This window comes from Ovis aries, chromosome 1 (assembly GCF_016772045.2).
Source record: "Ovis aries strain OAR_USU_Benz2616 breed Rambouillet chromosome 1, ARS-UI_Ramb_v3.0, whole genome shotgun sequence".
NCBI lineage: Eukaryota > Metazoa > Chordata > Mammalia > Artiodactyla > Bovidae > Ovis > Ovis aries.
Genome location: NC_056054.1, coordinates 90,464,314 through 90,486,819, shown reverse-complemented (window position 1 = coordinate 90,486,819; position 22,506 = coordinate 90,464,314). Strand labels below are relative to the sequence as shown.

Here is a 22,506-nt window from a genome sequence, read left to right as displayed (position 1 = left end):
ACAATCAAAGCGACTTCACATGCAGGGGAGTCTAGCAAGGTAAAATGACCCTAGGTTTCCTTACCACTGTTCAGCAGTAGCCTTGTCTGTCTGTCTTCATCTCTTAACTACTGTTCCCTTGCCCAGCAAGATCTCGTCAAAAAGACCAAAGGTCAAAGATAAAACTCCTCAAAGATATACTGAGCACACTACTCTCCTCTTTTCAAGTGGTTCTAACACCTAAAAGTAAGTGCCATTCAGGACAAGGGAAGCAGTGGAGGCAAAGTTAATATTAAGAGAATCAAATTATACAAAGAAAAGCAATTAAACCAATATGATTTTCCCCTACCAAATTAACAAAAAATAATTTAGATGATGATAATCAATGCCAGGGAAATTGTGATAAGAAAGGCACTCTCAGTGTCAAAATGAGTTTATATGGTAAATCAAAACAGCAAGGAGGGAGAGGAAAGCCTTCTTAAGTGAACAATACAAAGAAATAGAAGAAAACAATTAGAGAGATTTACGAAAGATCTCTTCAAGAAAATTGGAGATACCAAGGAAACATTGCATGCAAACACAGGCACAATAAAGGACAGAAATGGCAAGGACCTAACAGACGCTAAAGAGATTAAGAGGTGGCAAGAACACACAAAAGAACTATACAAAGGTCTTAATGACCCAGATAATGTGTTCACTCACCTAGAGCCAGACATCCTAGAATGCAAAGTCAAATGGACCTTAGGAAGCATTACCACAAACGAAGCTAGTGGAGGTCTTGGAATTCCAGATGAGCTATTTAAAACCCTAAAAGATGATGCTGTTAAAGTGCTGCACTCAATATGCCAGCAAATTTGGAAAACTAAGCAGTGGCCATAGGGCTGGAAAAGGTCTGTTATCATTCCAATTCCAAAGAAAGGTAATGTCAAAGAATGTTCAAACTACTCTACAAGTATGCTCATTTCACACGCAACCAAGGTAAAGTTCAAAATCCTTCAAGTTAGGCTTCAATATGTGAATCAAGAACTTCCGGATGTAGAAGCTAGATTTAGAAAAAGCAAAGGAACCAGAGATCAAATTGCCACCATTCTTTGGATGACAGAAAATGCAAAGGAATTCCAAAAAAACATCTACATCTGCTTTATTGACTATACCAAAGGCTTTCCCTGTGTGGATCACAACAACTGTGGAAATTCTTAAAGGATGGAAATACCAGACCACCTTACCTGCCTTCTGAGAAATCTGTATGTGGGATAAGAAACAACACTAAGAACTGGACATGGAACAATGAACTGGTTCAAAGTTGGGAAAGGAGTATGTCAAGGCTGTATATTGTCACCCTCCTTATTTAACTTATATGCAGAGTACATCATGTGAAATGCCAGGCTGGATGAAGAACAAGCTGGGATCAAGATTGCCAGGAGAAATATCAATAACCTCAGACGTGCAGATGTCACCACCCTAATGGCAGAAAGTAAAGAGGGCCTCTTGATGAAGATGAAAAGGAGAGTGAAAAAGCTGGCTTAAAACTCAACATTCAAAAATCTAAAATCATGGCATCTGGTCTCACCACCTCATGGCAAATAAATGGGGAAAAAATGGAAATAGTGACAGACTTTATTTTCTTGAGCTCCAAAATCACTGTGGATGGGTGACTGCAACCATGAAATTGAGACACTTGCTCCTTGGAAGAAAAGCTATGACCAACCAAGACAACATATTAAAAAGCAGAGACATCACTTTGCCAACAAAGGTCCATATAGTCAAAGCTATGGTTTTTCCAGTAGTCATGTATGGATGCGAGAGTTGGACCATAATGAAGACTGAGTGCTGAAGAATTGATACTTTTGAACTGCAGTGCTGGAAAAGACTCTTGAGAGTCCCTTGGACAGCAAGGACATCATACCAGTCAATCCTAAAGGAAATCAACCTTGAATAGTCATTAGAAGGATTGATGCTGAAGCTGAAGCTCCAATCCTTTGGCCACCTGATGCAAAGAGCTAACTCACTTGAAAAGACCCTTGTGCTGGGAAAGATTGAGGGCAGAAGGGAACGACAGAGGATGAGATGGTTGAATGGCATCATTGACTCGATGGACAGGAGTCTGAGCAAACTTTGGGAGATGGTAAAGAAAAGGGAAGCCTGGAGTACTGCATTCCCTGGGGTCACAGAGTCAGACACGACTGAGTGACTGCACGAAAGAATGTATATGAAATCCAATTAATCTAGTCCAGCAGTGGTTCCCAACTACATGATGAAGTTTCCACCAGTCAACAAGAAATGAAAATAAAGTCAAGGTGACAGGTTTTGCATAAAGCTAAATATACTTAATCTACAGAATTGCCCTTAACTCTAAAATCATGTATTTCCTAATTTTTTGATGCTATCATGACCACCAGTTCAGTTCATTTGCTCAGGTGTTTCCGACTCTTTGCAACCCCATGAACTGTAGCACACCAGGCCTCCCTATTCATCGCCAACTCCTGGAGCTTACTCAAACTCATGTCCATCAAGTCGGTCATGCCATCCAACATTCTTTTTTTTTTTTTCATCCAACATTCTTATCCTCTGTTGTCCCCTTGTCCTCCTGCCTTCAATATTTCCCAGCATCAGGGTCTTTTCAAATGAGTCAGTTCTTCCCATCAGGTGGCCAAAGTATTGGAATTTCAGCTTCAGCATCAGTCCTTCCAATGAATATTCAGGACTGATTTCCTTTAGGATGGACTGGTTGGATCTCCTTGCTGACTAAGGGACTCTCAAGCATCTTCTCCAACACCACAGTTCAAAAGCATCAATTCTTCAGTGCTCAGCTTTATAGTCCAACTGTCACATCCATACATGACTATTGGAAAAACCATAGCTTTGACTAGATGGATCTTTGTTGGCAAAGTAATGCCCTGCTTTTTAATATGCTGTCTATGTTGGTCATAACTTTTCTTCCAAGGAGTAAGTGTCTTTTAATTTCATGGCTGCAATCACCATCTGCAGTGATTTTGGAGCCCCCCAAAATAAAGTCTGATGCTGTTTCCACTGTTTCCCCATCTATTTGCCATGACGTGATGGGACCAGATGCCATGATCTTAGTTTTCTGAATGCTGAGTTTTAAGCCAACTTTTTCACTCTCCTCTCTCACTTTCATCAAGAAGCTCTTTAGTTCTTCTTTGCTTTCTGCCATAAGGGTGGTGTCATCTGCATATCTGAGGTTATTGATATTTCTCCCAGCAATCTTGTTTCCAGCTTGTGCTTCATCCAGCCTGGCACTTCGTATGATGTATTCTGCATATAAGTTAAATGAGCAGAATGACAATATATATAGTCATGATGTACTCCTTTCCCGATTTGGAACCAGTCTGTTGTTTCATGTACAGTTCTAACTGCTGCTGCTTGACCTGCATACAGATTTCTCAGGAGGCAGGTCAGGTGATCTGGTATTCCCATCTCTTTAAGAATTTTCCACAGTTGTGATCCACACAGTGAAAGGCAGATGTTTTTCTGGAACTCTCTTGCTTTTTCGATGATCCAGCAGATGTTGGCAATTTGATCTCTGGTTCCTCTGCCTTTTCTCAATCCAGCTTGAACAGCTGGAAGTTCATGGTTCACGTACTGTTTGAAGCCTGACTTGCAGAATTTTGAGCATGACTTTGCTAGCATGTGAAATAAGTGCAATTGTGCAGTAGTTTGAACGTTCTTTGGCATTGCCTTTCTTTGGGATTGCAATGAAAACTGACCTTTTCCAGTCCTGTGGCCACTGCTGCATCTTTCAAATTTTCTGGCATATTGAGTGCAGCACTTTCACAGCATCATCTTTTAGGATTTGAAATAACACAACTGGAATTCCATCACCCCCACTAGCACTGTTTGTAGTGATGCTTCCTAAGGCCCACTTGACTCTGCATTCCAGGATGTCTGGCTCTAGGTGAGTGATCACACCATCGTGGTTATCTGAGGTATGAAGATCTTTTTTGTATAGCTCTTCTGTGTATTCTTGCCACCTCTCTGCTTCTTTAGGTCCATACCATCTTGTGGCATAAGATGGCAGAGTAGAAGGATCTGTGCTCATCTTCTGCAAGAACTGCAAAACTACAACTCACTACTAAACAACCATCAACTGGAGAATGCTGGATCCCACCAAAAAAAGATACACCATGTCCAAGGGCAAAGGAGAAGCCCCAGCAAGACGGTTGCTAAGTTGCTAAGTCACTTCAGTCGTGTCCGACTCTGTGCGACCCCACAGACGGCAGCCCACCAGGCTCCCCTGTCCCTGAGATTCTCCAGGCAAGAACACTGGAGTGGGTTGCCATTAAGTGAAAAGTGAAAGTGAAGTCACTCAGTCGTGTCCAACTCTTAGTGACCCCATGGACTGCAGCCCACCAGACTCCTCTGTCCATGGGATTTTCCAGGCAAGAGTACTGGAGTGGGGTACTACTGCCTTCTCCACAGCAAGATGGTAGGAGGGGTGAAAACACGTTTAGAATCAAACCCCATACCCGCCAGAAACACTCAAAGGGCTCAAACAAACCCTGGGCACACTAGGACCCAGAGACCCCCCAGAGACTGAGCCAGCACTGTGCTTGAGTGTCTCCTGCGAAGGTATGGGTCAGCAGCAGCCTGCAACAGGGGCAGGGGCTCTGGGTGCAGCAGACCTGGGTATGGCATAAGCCCTCTTGGAGGAGGTCACCATTAACCCCATCATAAGGAAGCCAGAACTTGGAGGGCATAAACAGAACCTTGGGTGTGCCAGGATCCAGGAGAAAGGAGCAGTGATCCCATAAGAGACTGATCCAGACTTGTCCATGAGTGTCCAGGAGTCTCCTGCGGAGGCATGGATTGACAGTGGCCTGCTGCGGGGTCCGGGGCACTGAGTGCCGCAGTGCATGCCCGGGACCTTTTAAAGGAGGTCACCATTATCTTCATCTCCACCGTAGTTTGGCCTCAGGTCAAATAACAGGGAGAGAACACAGCCCCGCCCTTCAAAAGAAAATTGGATTAAACATTTACTGAGCATATCCCTGCCCATCAAAACAAGACCCAGTTTCGCTGTCAGTCACTCTCTCCCATCAGGAAGCTTCCATAAGCCTCTTAACCTTATCCATCAGAGGGCAGACAGAATGAAAACCATAATCACAGAAAACTAACCAAACTGATCACATGGACCACAGCCTTGTCTAACTCAATGAAACTATGAGCCATGCCATGTAGGGCCACCCAAGATGGATGGGACATAGTGGAGAGTTCTGACAAAATGCGGTCCACTGGAGAAGGGAATGGCAAACCACTTCAGTATTCTTGCCTTGAGAACCCTGTGAACAGCGTGAAAAGGCAAAAAGAAAGGACCCTGAAAGATGAACTCCCCATGTCAGTAGGTGTCCAAAATGCTACCGGAGATCAGTGGAGAAGTAATTCCAGAAAGAATGAAGAGACTGAGCCAAAGCAAAAACAACAACCAGTTGTGGATGTGACTGGTGATGGACATAAAGTCCAATGCTGTAAAGAGCAATACTGCATAGGAACCTGGAATGTTAGGTCCGTGGATCAAGGCAAGTTGGAAGTGGTCAAACAGGAGATGGCAAGAGTGAACATCAACATTTAGTAATCAGTGAACTAAAATGGAATGGCATGGGTGAATTTAACTCAGATGACCATTATATCTACTACTGTGAGCAAGAATTCCTTAGAAGAAATGGAGTGATCATAGTAAACAAGAGTCCAAAATGCAGCACTTGGATGCAATCTCAAAAATGATAGAATGATCTCTGTTCATCTCCAAGGCAAACCATTCAATATCACAGTACTCATGACCACAAAAACAAATAAATGTTGGAGAAGAGGGGTTCTAATGCCCTTACTTGAAACAAATAAAAAATTGACTAATACACCTGGTCCTTCAATTTTGTGTATGGGAGGTAGTAGAGGTGTAAAATCAGAACAATGTGATACAGCCCTCGGCACTCATGAAGAATCCAGTCAGTTTTTAAATAAACAAATAAAATTTAGAAGTTTCTGACATACAGATGCAAAGACAGTATCTAGGGAATTCTCTGGCAGTCCAGTGATTAGGACTTGGTGCTTTTACTGAGGGGCCTGGCTTCTATCCCTGGTCAGGGAACTAAGATCCTGCAAACCAAGTAACATGACCAAAAAAAACCCAGAACCTGTAACTGGTACAACCACTATGGAGAAAAGCATGGAGATTCCTTAAAAAACTGAAACTAGAGCTATCATATGATCCAGCAATCCCACTCCTGGGCATATATCCAGAGGAAACCACAGTTTGAAAAGATACATGCATCCCAATGTTCACTGCAGCACTATTTACAACAACCAAGACACAAAAGCAACTTAAATGTCCACTGACAGAGGCATAGATAAAGGCAATGTAGTACATATACACGGTGGAATATTATTCGGCCAAAAAGAGGGATTAAGTAATGCCATTTTCAGCACCACGGATGGATCTAGAGATTATCATACTAAGTGAAGTATTTATCATACTGAATCAGATAGAGAACGGCAAATATCACATACTGCTTATATGTGGAATCTTAAAAAAAAAAATACAAATGAACTTATTTACAAAACAGAATCACAGACTTTAAAAACAAAACTTATGGGAGGGAAGGATAAATTAGGAGTTTGGGTAGCAAATATACACTATATATAAAATAATCAACAAGGGCCTACTGTAGAGCACAGGGAACTCTACTCAATATTCTGCAATAATCTACATGCTAAAAGAACCTGAAAAAGAATAGATATATGTATATGTACATAATGAATCCTTTTGCTGTACACTTGAAACACAACACTGTAAATCAACTACAAAATAAAAAATTTTTTATAGACAGCACCTAATAATAAATAAAGTTTCTGTCCAGGAAAAAAAAATTTTATCTTTACTCATCCACACAATGCTCCTAACACCAGGTATTTTGGGGTTTCCCCCCCGACACGAACCAATTCTCCAAAATCCAATGGATATCCTGCGATTCAATTCTGACACTCACTAGAGTGAGTGCAGACCCCATAAGCTAAGGTTTTGGTCCCACAAGACTGCCCCCATCCCCACTTCAGACACCAATCACAAATAGAAGGTCCCCATGTTACCCACAACTTCTGTCTGACTTAGCTACAAACTGGAGGTTTCCATGACCCCCTCCTTGGATTCAAACACCTGCTAGAACAGTTCACAGAACTAAGGAAAACACTTCTGTTTCCTAGTTGACTATAAAATAAGAAAATATGATAAAGGACTCAGATAAACAGCCAGATGAAGACACACACGGGGAGATCCAGCAGGGTCCAGTGCAGGAGCTTCAGGCCCCGGTGGAGTTGGGATGAACCACCCTCACAGCATACCTACCAGCAGGTGTGTTCATCAACTCAGAAGCTCTCTCAACTCCATACTTTCAGGATTTTTATGGAGGATTCACCACACAGGCATGATCAAGTAGTACCTCCATCTCCACCCCCTCTCCTCCTTCAGGAGGACGGAGCGGGGCAGAGGAACGCAGCTGAAAAGTTCCAAGCTTCTAACCACAGCTTGGTCTTTCTGCTGACCAGCCCCCATCCTGAAGCTATCTGGGGCCTACCAACAGTCACCTCATTAGGTCAAAAGACACTCCTATCACCCAGGAAATCCCAAGAGATGTAGGAGCTCTGTGTCAGGAATCAGGGTCAAAGAACAAATATTAGACCAGTAGGCATTCCAAATACTCTCTTCACTTTGGAAATCACAAGAGGTTTCAGCTCTGTGCCAGGAACCAGGGGCAGAGATCAATTCACGTATTTTCGGTATTTCACAGCCCACACTCTTGGTCTCTGGCCAATCCCCTTTACAGCAAAATGACACACAACTCAAAAAAGACACTGGCACATTGTTCGAATCCCAGTCAGTCATTAACAACTGGATCATCTGTCATCATATGATACGAAAAATAAATTTCCAGCCAAGGCCACTTGGGTTTGCAGGCTTCCAGTTAATCTTGCCAGGTTCCAAATGCAGGTATGGTCTAGGCAAACATACGATTTCATTCTTTTAGTTGTCTGGTGTAACTGAACTAAGATATGATATCATCTACTACTCTGAGGCCTTCTGAGGTGTTAATATTGGATTTCTCTCACTGTAACAACCCATTTATTTCCTTATCTTCAGCTCTTCCAACCCAAACTCTTCCAGCTTTAGAAGGAACATCAGGTTCAGCCACTGTGCTGATCTAGATAGCAAACAGCAATACTAGTTTATCAAGTTCCTCCCCTTCAATCCACTCATTCATTTAGGGTAAGGTTACATAGGTACAGAACTACTGGGCTATTTCTACCACCAGACAATACAGAGAAATTCACTGTTGACCTCAATTTTGCAAGATGGAATGAAAGCACAACACACCCCACTTAGCAACCCTGACCCCAAATTTTAAATTAGAGTTAGTTTCTTCCTTAAGAATCTTCCATTTCCAGCACTTATATCTGCAGCCCTGGTCCTGGTAACCACTCCATCAAGCAGGTGAAAAAAGCTGATATGATATGGAGAAGAAAGAAAAAAGTATAGTTATTACACCAGCATTCTTCTCCCTTGGTAAAAATTGCATAGTCACTCCATACCCTCTTCCCTAGACTCACCAAAAGAGAACTCTATAGAGTACAGCCTCTCCTTTAACCACACCCCATGCTGTGAGTACATTTTGATGGTATATAATAAGCCAGCCCTTCATGTCTTTATCTCCCCCATCTTAAGTACCCAATGTTTTAATTGTCCATTCCAGTTCTCCATCAAACTAGTACCCTGAGGAGGATCTCTTTCTGCCCACTGTTGGGACTATAAGGACTTATGGGCTATAAGGTATATTCTTTGGTCTGAAGAGATGATGATCAACCATCCAAACTGGTACAATTATCTTCTCTTTCGGTTAATGGCAACCCACTCCAGTATTCTTGCCTGGAGAATCCCATGAACGGAGGAGCCTGGTGGGCTACAGTCCACGGGGTTGCAGAGTCAGACACGACTGAGCGACTTAACTTTCACTTTCTGGTTCTTTTAAAGCACCCTTGAACATTGGCATCTACCATCAAGTAAACAAAGCCTGGTCCAGAGTCAGTGTCTACTCTATCAGGACTCATTTGTAGCCCCTCAGGCCTATCAGCACCAGGCTCACTTACCAGCTATGTTCAAGCCTTTCCACCAGAGCAATCTGACATAACCATCTGCTGTCTCTGTCTCTTTCACTTGAAGACAGAACATTATTCTGTCAATGATTATCATCATTTTGTGCCTCAGGGGTACAAGAGAATTGTCTATAGATTCAGACTATCTCTGCATTCCTGCAGTATCCCCATATCCACTCATCCAGGGACCCAGGTGGGCACCTCAAGAAAGCACATAGGCATATTTGCTTATTGATCCTATTCACCTCTGAACCTAAAAGGGGCTTCTCCTGGTGGGCATCAAGAAAGTCCTACTTTAATGCACCCTTCAAACTTCCACAGTAATTCCCACAGAGTTCTGCCCCTTGAGGGCATCCCTTACATAGGCCAGGTTTTCACTGCTCTTCTGCCTGACCATATGGCCTGGCCACAGGCCACTGCCCATGAGTCAAACTCAAACACAGGGTTTTTACCACCGTTCAATTCTTACTCTAGGAAAACAGCATGCAACTCAACCCATTCAGCTAATGTTCTTACCTTCTTCAATCAGTGGTGGCCTTCCAAATAGGATGCTGTCCATTCACCTTGCAACTGTCATTCAAAACCTAAGCAACTCTTTGTTGGTCAGTTATAGGACACTGCTAGGTGACAAGAGAACCCAGCAGCTCCTCACACAGTTCCAGAGCCAGTCCTAGGGGAAAAGAGGCTCCCTACTCTTTACGATCTCCTTCTCACATTCCCCAGGCACTATGATCCTGTTTAAGCCATTTCCACTTTATTGCTCTTTTGGGCACTGCCCTCCCCTGGAGTGTTTATCAGACATTATGCAAGACATCATGACTATTTCATATTTCAAGATTACTTTATGAGTTTTAGTCATAGTGGCAGTTTCAATTAATGCGCAATAGCAAGCCAAGGTCCATCTCATTGGCTCCCACTTAGCAGGTCCAATTAATATTGCTTGAAGGGTAGATTTACATGCCTTCTGTTTTATGATACTATGTGGTAGAAGAAACGTTCCCTGATCAGACACAATGTCCATCCTCATTATATAATCAGGTAAAAGTCTGATCAAACATATCATTCTCCTACAAACTTTCACCTTACATTCTTAACTGTAGCCTCCACTAGGGCTGATATTAACAGGTTTTCATTTTATAATACTAAGTAAGGGAAGCAATCCCCATCCAGATGTAACACCCATTCCCATAAAATATTCAGATAAAGGAGACACAGCTTTTTTACATAAAGCCTGTTTAAACATTCCTACTTTCATAATCCTATCAACCCTTATGTTTTCATGTTCTCAGCTGCATCAGGTTTCACAAATGGTTTTGGTACCACAGGACAAGATAGTCTCCTATCAAAACCTCCTGGGAAATTCTCTGCCTTCTGACTATTATCCACTCTACTGCAAAAGGTTTCAGGGTACTCCCACCACAGGCTGAGCCAAGGGACCCTGGTCCTCTTTGTCAGTTTTTTTTTCTTTTCATCCATGCCACAAGGCATGCGGGATACTAGTTCCCCGACCAGGGTTCAAACCTACACTCCCTGCAGTGGAAGTGGGAAATGTGGCCTCCCAACCACTGGACTGCCAGAGAAGACCCCCGTTGGGTCAGTTTTTACCCCCATTTAATCTGCCTAACCAATGACTCAAGCATTTGCTGGTCACGTTTCTCACTGCAATCTCAGTCTTTGGACTTTTAGACTTCTTCAAACTAAACAGAGCAGGTTCAAGGCCCTTTACTCTTCAGGGATCAGGAAGAGGTCCCTTCAGCCTGCCCAGCCTTGGATAGTGCAGGATTAAAGCCTTTGTTTTAACCCCACTAAAGTCCACTTTATTCATCCCATTTCTTAAAAGTCATCTTAAAGCCTTCCATTCTCCATTCTGCTTTCCATGGGTTGGATCCCATGATTGTTCCCTATTTCCTTTGTTTTGCTAAAAGTATTTGCTTTATTCCCCACATTTCTAAAACCTGTTTAAAAATGTTCGCCTTGCTAAGATCAGTTCCTTGACTCTCTCCTTTGCCTTTTCTCATTATTACTAACCTAATGTTTTTATTGACATCTATGTAAGATCCCTTGTAGCTCAGTAGGTATAGAATCTGCCTCCAGTGCAGGAGACCTGGGTTCAATCCCTGGGTTGGGAAGATCCCCTGGAGAAGGAAATGGCGACCCACTCCAGTATCATTGCCTGGAAAATCTCATGGACAGAGGAGCCTGATGGGCTGCAGTCCATGGGGTCGCAAAGAGTCAGGCACAACTGGGCAACTGACACTCACTTACTTATGTAAGATTCAAAGGGCAAGCTGAAGCAGCAAATGCAAAAGGCTTCCACATCTGTCCCTTGGCTTTGCATCAGTAAGGTTATATGGGGTGCCCATATAAGAGCTCCCTCTCAACCACAACATTTACCAGAGACTGGGTAACAAACATATTCAGCAGGTGACTATCTCAATTATCAAGAAGATACACCCATGTGGCTTATATACGAAACACACTGTTTGCTTTCACTTGATATTTATTGGAGGAAGTGGACAGTCCTCTTTTTCAGGCATAAAGAGAGCTTACAGTGGCTTCTGTCCATTAGGGTGGCTGTTCCCTCAGGAATAAACTGCTCTGTGTCTGAATCACATATGGCCATTAGTGATTGTTTCATGGTAAGCTGTGGCTCCTTCATCAACTCAAACATGCTTTTCCCCATTGTAGCATCTAAAACCAGATACTGCGCCTAAATTAATTACTCCACAATCCATTTTAATAAAGGTTCTTCAGGGTATTCCTTGGTCTTCAGTAAGCTGGTATTACTGATCCACAAAAGCAAATGTCTTCTTCACACTATACTCCCCGATTTCAGTAGTTTCTTGGTTCTCCTCTCCTCCCACCCTGGCTACATTCTTGGTGACCAGAGGTCTAAGAGGTACTTTCTGCTGTCCTTGCATAATTTTTTCCTTGGTGGGCAGCTTTGTGCCAATGACCAAAGCTCTGCTTAGTGAAATCTGACCTTGGTCCAACATCACGGTCTGACTCAGGACTCGCTTTTGATTTCAATTTTAGCTCTTACTCATTATATTACAAGGAGAAGGCAATGGCGACCCACTCCAGTACTCTTGCCTGGAAAATCGCATGGACAGAGGAGCCTGGTAGGCTGCAGTCCATGGGGTTGCTAAGAGTCGGACACGACTGAATGACTTCACTTTCATGCATTGGAGAAAGTGAAAGTGAAATCGCTCAGTCGTGTCCGACTGTTTGCGACCCCATGGACTGTAGCCTATCAGGCTCTTCCATCCATGGGATTTTCCAGGCAAGAGTGCTGGAGTAGATTGCCATTTCCTTCTCCAGGGGATCCTCCCAACCCAGGAATCGAACCCGGGTCTCCCGCATTGCAGGCAGACGCTTTACCGTCTGAGCCACCAGGGAAGCCCACTGCTTCACCGCACTGGAGAAGGAATGGCAACCCACTCCAGTGTTCTTGCCTGGAGAATCCCAGGGATGGAGAAGCCTTGTAGGCTGCTGTCTATGGGGTCACACAGAGTCGGACATGACTGAAGCAACTTAGCAGCAGCAGCAGCATTATATTACATTATTTCAATGTCAGCTATTATAATTTGGTTATCACAATAACCAAGAGATTAAACATTTCACCTTCTTCTTGTTAGTTTCCATGTCCTTATGCATCCAGTAGACCAACATGCTGGGAATTGGATCCATCTCTAAATTCCATTGGTAACTTTCACCGTTAGTAACTGAGAGCAGCAAAGCTGCTGCTCCATACCATGGGTGACCACATGCTCTCCCAGGAATCAAAGGTTCTGCATCCCCTGCCTTTTATCCTTTCTCTTCCCAAACCATGTTTCCATGAGCCAGGTCCATTCTAGCAAGTCTCAGTCCTGTGATACCAAATGTCCAGGAAAAACTCCCTGTGCTAAAAGAAAAAATAATCAATGACACTTGTTAAAACCTGGTAAGAAAGACTTTATTCAAGGTGATGCAGGTTATCTCTATGAGTACAGGGGCTAAAATGATGAAATTCTGCAGTGGGGGAAGAAACTGAGCTCAACTCCAAATACTGCATGGGCTAATACAACTTCATAGCCATGAAGCAGAGTGGACAGACAAGGTCAGTGGATGGAAAACCGGAAACAAGGGTAACGGGAGGCTCTGGCTAAACAGACCTAAGTAGATTCTTGCTGAAGACGATCCATGGTGATCAGACATCACCTGAGAGGTGGTAGAAGATGAGAAACCAGATCATAGGTCAAGGGTGATCAGATATCAGGGGTTTATTGCGAAACTGACTTAGCAGGATTCTTGCTACAACTGCATTTTACAAGGACGTATACAGATGAGCCTAGTAGAAGGTGGTTCAGGAGTCCGATAAAAATTTAGTCAAAGAATCTTTGTCAGGCCCCTTTCTGTTCAAGGAAAGGAAAAACATAAGTCTATTTTCTCATTCAGTGGTCTTTTGCTCATTAAGGACCAGGGTAAACCTTCTGTGGAGACTTGGCTTTAGTGGATATTTGCTCAATGGTGCCAGCAGTCAAGCATTTAATAATGGCAGTTTCTATGAAAATAAAAGAGAAACCAAAATTAATAGCTAGAGACCCAGTTTTTCAACCCAGACGCAGCCAGTTGGCATTCTTAGATTTGAGCTTGAAGCATCTCTTAATGGTAGAGTGAGGATGGCAGTGGTCACCTGAAGAAGCATCCTGGTTTGCAGTTTGAATGTCTCTGGTGATGGCACTAAGTGTTCAGCAGGCACAGAGGTCGCCCATATGCAAGGTGTCATGGTCTTTTCTTTCAAGTTTATACCGTCATCCAGCTTCATCTTGCACAGTTTCAGGAAAAGGGCAATTGTAGTTCTCAGGGATGCCACGTCAGGAGGGTAGGAGAAAAACTGGAAACATCAGTTTGGAGCGTCATAGCCAGATATCAGAGGAAACCAGAATTGAGAATGTGGTAAGGACTGGCCAATGTGCCAGACAGAATTCACAAGACTGCACTACAGTTTTATAGTGAAACAAAAACCTTTCTCTCTACAGTCAACCTTCTAATTCTTGCTTACAAATTCTGATCTCATTAGATTTGTCCCGATTATTTACATAACTGCAGCAGGAATAGTGACTGACCATATAAGCAGGCCATATAAGAAACTTGCTGAAAGAAAACTCAGATTAGGCTTTTAAAAGCCTCTTGAGGCTAGGAAGACAGTTCAGGAAGTAGCCACCAGACTTCATCTCCCACTCCTTAAGATTCAGGTGAATTTTGCTTTTCTTGGGTTCCCCGAGATATCCTAAGGGTCCTGAGCCGGCCCAGAAGCAACTTTCCTTACTCATCTATGAGGTTGGGAACCTTATCAGCCAGATACCAGGCCAGTTTTCCCAAGAATACTGGTCCATGAACTCAACCTTGGTAGCTTAAACCAGATTCCATACACAGTTCACTCTTAAATATAATATTTCAACCAAAGCCATGGTAATATATCAATCATTTCCAAGTTGGATCCTGTTACAAGAGCATATTATTGAACTTATTCAAATTACTACATTGTCATGAAAATAAGAATACTAGCTAAAAGTTTCTGAATTCTGGAAGAACCAGGTAGGAAGAAAAAGTAACTGTTTCTTCTTTGTTCACAAAGGTATTACTGTTGTAAGCTATACATAACACAACAGAAAAGAAAAAGGTTATTTAAATTTGAAGGAAAAAAACATTAAAAAACCAGCATTGCTTCAAATTAAGAGTGATAAAAAATTATAACCATTCTCATTAGTTTATCAGTCTGATGTAATGAATTCTTATTTGACTTGATCTTGGGTTAACAGTGTTATCAATTCCTCAGCTTCATTACTTCTGGCAATTCTCAGTCTTGTGGCATGGCCTTCCTGATGCATTCTTGCCTGTGGCTGACTGTTTATACTTTCAGAGAAGGAGAGTAAAACAACTTGTTCATGAATGAAAAAAGACTTTAAATGGTTATGATTAAAGTTCTGATGAAGAGTTCATTTGATAAGGAAAATTAGTTATCTCTGTGGCATAAAATACTTCAACCTAATAACCAGACCACAAGGCTGTTTCATATCTCTATGAACTTCGTAACTTTTCTGAAACATGTATATTAGTAACTTATGTCCATACATGTATAACCTAAGGTTTGTCCTCATTTATTTACTATGCTTCTCATGTAATTTAAAATAGCGAATAAACCTAATTAGTTTAACATATCCTTTTATGTCTCTCACAAGGTGAGAGACATAACCTTTGAGATTTTCCAGGGACCCTCTGGAAAGTCTCAAAGTTAGTTTGAAATCAAACAGATTCCATTCAGAATTTGATTTTGTGAGGTTAAAAATATCAAAAAGTTTTAAAAATCTGACTACAATCACAGGTCATTGTGAAACAATACTTAGTTATCCATTTAAACAAAGTGGGAAAAGATTTCAAAGCCAAATACAGAAAGTCACAGTTGCTTAAAAAAAAAAAAAGCTCTTCTAATAAGAGAAAACTCAATTTTTTAAAGTAATCAAAGATCTGAAAAAGACAACATGAAATACAGGAAATTATTTTGGTAAGATACAAAATCTTTGTTTCCTACAAAGATTACTTAGAAGGCAAAGGCACAGGAAGGACTTCCCTGGTGGTCCAATGGTTAGGAATCCACTTACAGGGGACAAGCATTCTATCCCTGGTCTAGGAAGACCCCTCATGCCCCTGGGCAACTAAGCCCATGCACCACAACTACTGAGCAGACCTTAAAAGGAGCAGATCAATACTCCAATAAAACTCTGGGATTCTAGTTTTGCACCAGGAATACTTACGTAATTGCTCGTTCATCTCTAAGCCAATTTGAACAGACCTAGATTTTATAAATTAATTTGGTAATATCATCTAGAAATAGAAAAATTCACGTATCTACAACATATATACAGACCTACATAAACATACACACAGATTCTAAGAGATCTCAGTTTTCACAGGAAAATTTTAGTCATAAGTTAGTAAACACAGAAATATAAACTCACTGGTCTACATAAAATAATAACCTCGTATTTTCACTGTATTTTTATGTGAGTTGTGTTTATGGCAAATGGGACAAGTTAAGGTCATCTGTTTACTGGTTTTGTACAGACCACCTTCCCTTGCCCTGATATGTAATCATATGGAGACTATGGACCGAATTTTTTAGGTGTTGACTGAGGAGATATCAAGAGACTTATCTGGATGTCTCCAAAGCCCATTCAACTGGCGAAAACATCCAAAGTATTTCCAATTAGCCTTTTTCTTTTTCAGTTGTTTTCGGGGGTCCCTAAGTTCCTTTATAGTCTCCAGTGGAGAGCAGGTGGTCCAAAGTTCAAGTGACTATAAAGATGGAGGTGGAAAAAGGTTTGGCAGGGTGGACATAGGGATGAAGGATGAAGGGATTTTGAGGGAGACATATCCCAGGTGGCGCTAGTGGTAAGAACCTGCCTGCCAATGCAGGAGATGTAAGAGACATGACGTGGTTTCAATCTCTGGGTGAGAAGAGCCTCTGGAGAAGGGAATGGCAATCCACTCTAGTACTCTTGTCTGGAGAACCCCAAGGACAGAGGAGCCTGGCGGGCTACAGTCTCTGGGATTGCAAAGAGTCGGACACAACTGAAGTGACTTAGCATGCACACATGTACCATAGGATTCAAGAGAATTGGAAGGAAGACTGAAGGTGGTGAGAGCAAAGGAGGAGCAGAAGCAAAGAGAAAGGAGAGGGCTTAGAGGAGTCAGTGTAGAAAGATCTCAAGTTTCCCAAAGAAGTCAGTGAAATTCCACATTATCCTCAATAAAAGCATGCCAACAAGAATGGATGCAGACAGAGTCAGCAGGGATTTAAGAAGGGGGTTTGGGCCATCTGATAAGTTCTCATGGAAGAAGCAGGACCCAAGAGAGAGAGAGGCCTCACAGACAGCCAGGAGGAAAGATTTCCAGGGTAAGGAGTCAAGGAATAATCCCCACTCAGGAAAAACAGAGCCAGGAAGAAGAGATTTTCAGGCCAATAAGTACAGATCAAACAAAGAAGCCTAGGACTCTAACTGAGATTTCTTACAAATACAGAACCTGGGACTCTAACCCAGCCTGTGTTTATCTAGCACTCTATCCCATTTTCTGGAGCATACAGTTGACCTCTGAACAAGATGAAGGTTAGAGGCACCAACCATCTGCAAAGTTAAAAATCCACAGGTAACTTGTAATTGCCTTCCAAACATGAGGTTTCTCCGTATTCAAGGTTCTGCATCTGCGGATTCAACCAACCATGGACCATGTAGTACTGGAGTATTTATTTACAGTTCAAATCCATGTTGTTCAAGGTCAACTGTACTCAGACTCTTAAAAATCTAAATCTGTCCTCACCAGCTTCCTCGGATGTTTGTCCGGTGCAATGGTTCAGGAGTCGGACTCACCAATGGATCCCCGATCAACCAGTCAGGAGTGAAGATAAAGACTTCAAAGGTATGCACTTAGGGTCCTGGGTGAGAGGTCCGGGGGTCCAATGATGAATCTGATCCTATCCCGAGTTGTGGCACCACAAACTGTTAAAAGGAAAAAAATATTCAATGATACTTGTTAAAGCATGGTAAGGAAGACTTTGGGGGATGAGGCTTTCTCCACATAGGAACCACTGCAAAGAAGTTTTGAAGTTTGGGAAAAGAGATTGGGCTTAACTTTGAATACTCCATGAATAAGAGAAAACTCACAGCTAAGGAGCAAAGTAGGGTTGGTGAATGGAAAATTACTAAGAGTAAACATCAGGGTAAGGGGGTTTTTAACTAAATACCCAACAGGATTCTTGCTGAAGACAGGCCAGGGTAATCAAATATCACCTGGAGGGTGGTATAGGTGGAGGAATCTGATCAGATACTGAGGATGGGGGATTCCCACTACACTGACTCAGTAGAGATACTGCTAAAACTACATTTTATAAGAATGTTCAGAAGTGGTCCAAGATAAGGTTCAGGAGCCTGACTAAAGTTTGGTCAAGCAAGAAATTTTTGTCACTGGTTTTTTCCTTTACTCACATATACAGTACTTCTGACACCAGATGTGTGCTTTTTCCCCCCAACAACCACCCAATCCTTCACCAGCTGGATATTCTGCAATTCGATTCTGACACTAACTGGCATTACTGCAGACCTCACTGCTTCAGGGCTCAGTCCCACAAGACGGCCTCCCACTTCAGACACTAATCACAAGTCCCCACGTTGCCTGCAACTTCTGTCAACCTGGTATAAATTGGAGGTTCCCAAGACCCACCTCTTTGGATTCAACCACCTGCTAAAGCAGCTCACAGAACTCAGGAAAACACTTACTTACATTTACTGGTTTACTATTTAATAAAAAAATGCGATAAAGGACACAGATGAAGACATACAGAGGGTGAGATCCAGAAGGGTCCAGTGCAGGAGCTTCTGTCTGTCTCCATGGAGTTGGGATGCACCACCCTCACAGCATACCACCCAGTAGATGTAGCTGTGTTGTTTTCTTAGACCACATTTATTTCAATTACAGCTAAATGAAGTTGTGTTGTTTTTAAACCTGCACCAACTTAGTAGCTCTCTGAACTCCATACTTTAGGACTTATATGAAGGCTTCATCACACAGGCACGATCAAATACTACCTCAATCTCTAGCCCCTCTCCTCTTTCAGGAGGATGGGGAGGGGAGATGGGGCTGAAAGTTCCAAGCTTCTAATCACAGCTCAGTCTTTCTGGTGACCAGACCCCATCCTGAAGCCATCCTGGAGACAACTAAAAGTCACTTCATTTGGTCAAAAGACATTCCTATCACCCAGAAAATTCTAAGAGATGTATGAGCTCTGTGTCAGGAATCAGGGTCAAAGGCCAAACACAAAAATGAAAGGCGCTCCTAGTTCTCCTATCACTTTGGAAATTACAAGGGTTTCAGGGGCTCTGTTTCAGTAACTGGGGGCGTTTATATTAAGTCAGTAAATCACATCCAACTCTTCGTGAATCTATGGACTGTAGCCCGCCAGGTCCTCTGTCCATGGGATTTTCACGGCAAAAATACTGGAGTGGTCCTTCCCAACCCAGGGATCGAACCTGCATCCCCTGCATTGGCAGGTGGATTCTTTACCAGTAAGCCACCTAGGAAGCCTGTAACTGGGGACAGATACACATTTTAGAACCAGGATTAATGAATTTTGTCTACCAACTTTCTGATGGCTACAAGTTAGAGCATTTGAGTTTGAATCATTAATAATTTAAAGCACTGCATGTGTTTGAAATATTCAAAAATACATAAACCCACGTGCACTGGTGGTTTCACAGCTGAAAGCAACTGATTTTTAAAAAAATGTTACTCAGTTTTAACAGCACAATCCCATCTTTTAATATTCTAAGAGTTCTTTTGCTAATTTAAGACTTCCATCCAGTTACATTTCTTCAAGAAAATTGCTCTCCAAGGCATTTCACTTCAACTGAAAATGTCAATTTCACTAGAGGACACTTAAAATTTTTGAATTTTATTTGGCTTTGGGCAATTTGTCTTCATTACACAAAAATCAAGCTTTGACACAAAATAAATGTATCCAACATGAAACTATTTCTAATTATTGTTTATCTACCAATGGATGAGCTTGAAAAGTAGGCCACATTTATTTCAATTACAGCTAAATGAAGTTGTGTTGTTTTTAAACCTGCACCAGATTTAGTTTGTCATAATCAGATAGCTGTTTCAAGAATTTCTTAGGAAAAGGTACTTGTTGCATTACTAAGATATTATGTTAGGCTTAATTCAGACTATGTTGCACACTGATATAAATTTTTACCTTTCATCTGTGTCAACAGAATCAGAATTAGTTAAAGGTGTCACTATCATAAAACAACAGAAAACACCGTATTACACTGCAGATCTATGACAACATTTGGTTGTCAAAATTAATTTCCTCAAGGAATTTACGAGGTAGCTTTCTTTCCTAACATAACCTATTTACAAATGTATAAATGCTTTAACCACTGCAAAGAGAGACATTCTGTTTGTATTCCATTTCTTTATTTTTTTTAATTAAAAGATAATTGTTTAGAGAATTTTGTTGTTTTCTGTCAAACAACCAGCAGCCCCTCGAGCTATTCTTAGTCACACCTCAAGCTATTTTTCATGTGTGTGACAGGACTTTTTTCAGAGATGACTCTATTACAAGTCTGTCAATTAATAAATACATTGTTCAGTTAGTGGCAGGAAAATAACTGTATGTTAGTGGTTAAGAAGCTCCATAATTGCAGCATTTAATATCTACTGTTGTTCCTAATGCCATCAGGCTGACTCAGACTAATGAACTCTCCAGGTGCCACTGTCTAACACAGGCCTGTCAAGATCAGCACTCAGCAGTGGTCTCCAGAAGAATTCATCCAACCATTGTACTTGCTTCTTATACATAAACAGTACTGATTTTTAGGTTATTTGCCACAAGGAAATGCACATCACTTAATTCTGTCAAGGATAAGCCTTCTTCTTTACAATGACTCTTAAAGTAGAACAAAAATGCTATTTATAAAAATGCTTGTTCAAGGTAGTACTGGATGTAGTAACACAGTAAGTTTTAACCCAGTTAAATATCAAAAACAGCACAAAACCTGCCAAAACGTGAACGGCAGCCAAAAAAAGAGTAGATAAGTCTTTACGATAAGGATATAAAACCACATACCTGGGGATCATTCAAGCTGATGCATTGGATGATGCAGCCCAAAGTGGCCGAGAAGCCCCAACCATTCAGAGCCAATGCCGGTGCCCAGAACCAGTGAACCCTTAACAACATCCCCGCCCCAACTCCTCCCAGCCCAGGAATCACATACTCCCTGGTCCCAAGAATTTTAACTGTGGTTTTCATACAAGTCTCCAGAACCTTAACAGCAGGATTTCAGGCTCCCACCATCCTCCCCAAAAGTTCACAACACCGCAATGGCATTTCCCAAAACTTAGGCTCCTGGCCGCACCCCCAGGCCAGGCATCTCTCTCCTGCCCCTCTGGGAGCTGGAGCACCCACCCACTCTCCCCGCTTTCCTTTGGTCCCCGCCCAGCAACTCTACTCACAGGCTGACGGCATCGGGGGGCAGCGAGGTGGACAGCGCCCTCCAGCTGGGCGCTGGTAGTTTCCTGCGACTGCAGTCCAGCACCGGGATGCGGCAGGAACAGGGCACGGGGCAGAGGCCTGCACGGGCGGCTGGCAGCAGCAGCACCACTGCCTGAGCGAGGAAGAGCAGCCGGGAAAGCAATCTCGACCCACACTCCAGCAGCGGCTCCTCCCGAACGCCTTGGGGCGCCGGCGCCATTTTTCCCTACTCCCCACCCCCCCGGCCTGGACCCAGCGGAGAACAGCAGCCAGCCAGGAAAAGCAGCTCGGCGGAGACGTCTGGCGGCTGCGCGACCACCCAGAGAAACGGCTGTCGCCTGTACCCTCTAAAGGCAGGCAAGGGGCGGATACACCGCGGTAGCGGGGGCGGCGGCCGAGGACACAGAACACAGGCCCTGTGGTCAACGCTGCTTCGCCCCGCCCCACGACGCAACGTCTTCACGCACAGGAGCCAACCAATCGGTGCCACAAGACGAGGCGCGTCGGGGCGGGACTCCACGAGGGGAGGTGTCGGAGACAGCTGGCTCCTTAAGGAGGACTTTAAGGTGTCCAGAGTTTAGGGGCGGCCCCTGGAGTTCCACTGCCGTTTCTCCGCTGGAGGGCGCAGTGGCTCCTTAGGAGGGAGTGAGGGCAGAAGCGCTGAAGTCTGAAGTCCTGATTTGTGATGTATCCACTATGGTACTAGAAAAGGATCTTTAATCGTCTCTGGGCATCAAGTAAGGGGAATGGCAGAAGAGGCGCCTCCCGAGTGGCAAACACTAAGGGGGTGCGGGAGCTTTCATGAGCCCACTGGGCTCCAGAGCCAAGCTTGGGCCTCCTCTGCAAGTCCTGCTCGTCTATGGCTGCTGCAAATGCAAGGCAACTCCCAGTCTCCTAAAAGGAAGCTCCATCGCTTGGTGGACTCTTAAGCTCGTCAGAGCAGACAACCTATTTATTCATCTGTGTACCTCCAGCTTCTGTTCTGTCTTGGAGTTCAATAAATGTTGATGGGGCCACACTTGCAAGGCATGTATTTAAGGAAAATACTCCTCTTTCCTCTGATTCGGAGAATGCTGTTGTGTATTTACACTCAATTTCACAGAAGCAAGCAGAACGTATAGATAGAGACTGTTGAACTGTCAACAAAGAAAAGGCTTGGGTGTGGAGGAATTTTTTATTCTAAAGCAAAGGCTGTGGAAAACGTAACAGGAACAGTGAAGTCTGGCCACCTTGTTAGTGTGAATTCATATGACCAAGGCACAGTAAGTCCAAACAACCTGAAATGTGAG

The 22,506-nt window shown here is 42.9% G+C and overlaps 1 protein-coding gene across 13 annotated transcripts in view; it reads right to left on the bottom strand.

Annotated features, from left to right (window-relative positions):
* Positions 1-21,664, bottom strand: part of LRIG2 (leucine rich repeats and immunoglobulin like domains 2) — a 63,240-nt gene extending 41,576 nt beyond the window's left edge. For 2 of the 13 annotated variants that reach the window (XM_015092177.3, XM_060412804.1), the window contains exon 1: positions 21,199-21,664. In XM_015092177.3, the coding sequence (XP_014947663.3) occupies positions 21,199-21,437 (239 nt within the window). In that variant the 5' untranslated portion in view covers positions 21,438-21,664. Of the gene's footprint in view, positions 1-9,657; positions 9,854-12,765; positions 17,104-17,502; positions 17,681-21,198 lie in introns of those variants that run through there. The other 11 variants (XM_027973238.3, XM_060412844.1, XM_042252694.2 and 8 more) reach the window with 10 other exon arrangements.
* Between the last annotated feature and the right edge of the window lie 842 nt (positions 21,665-22,506).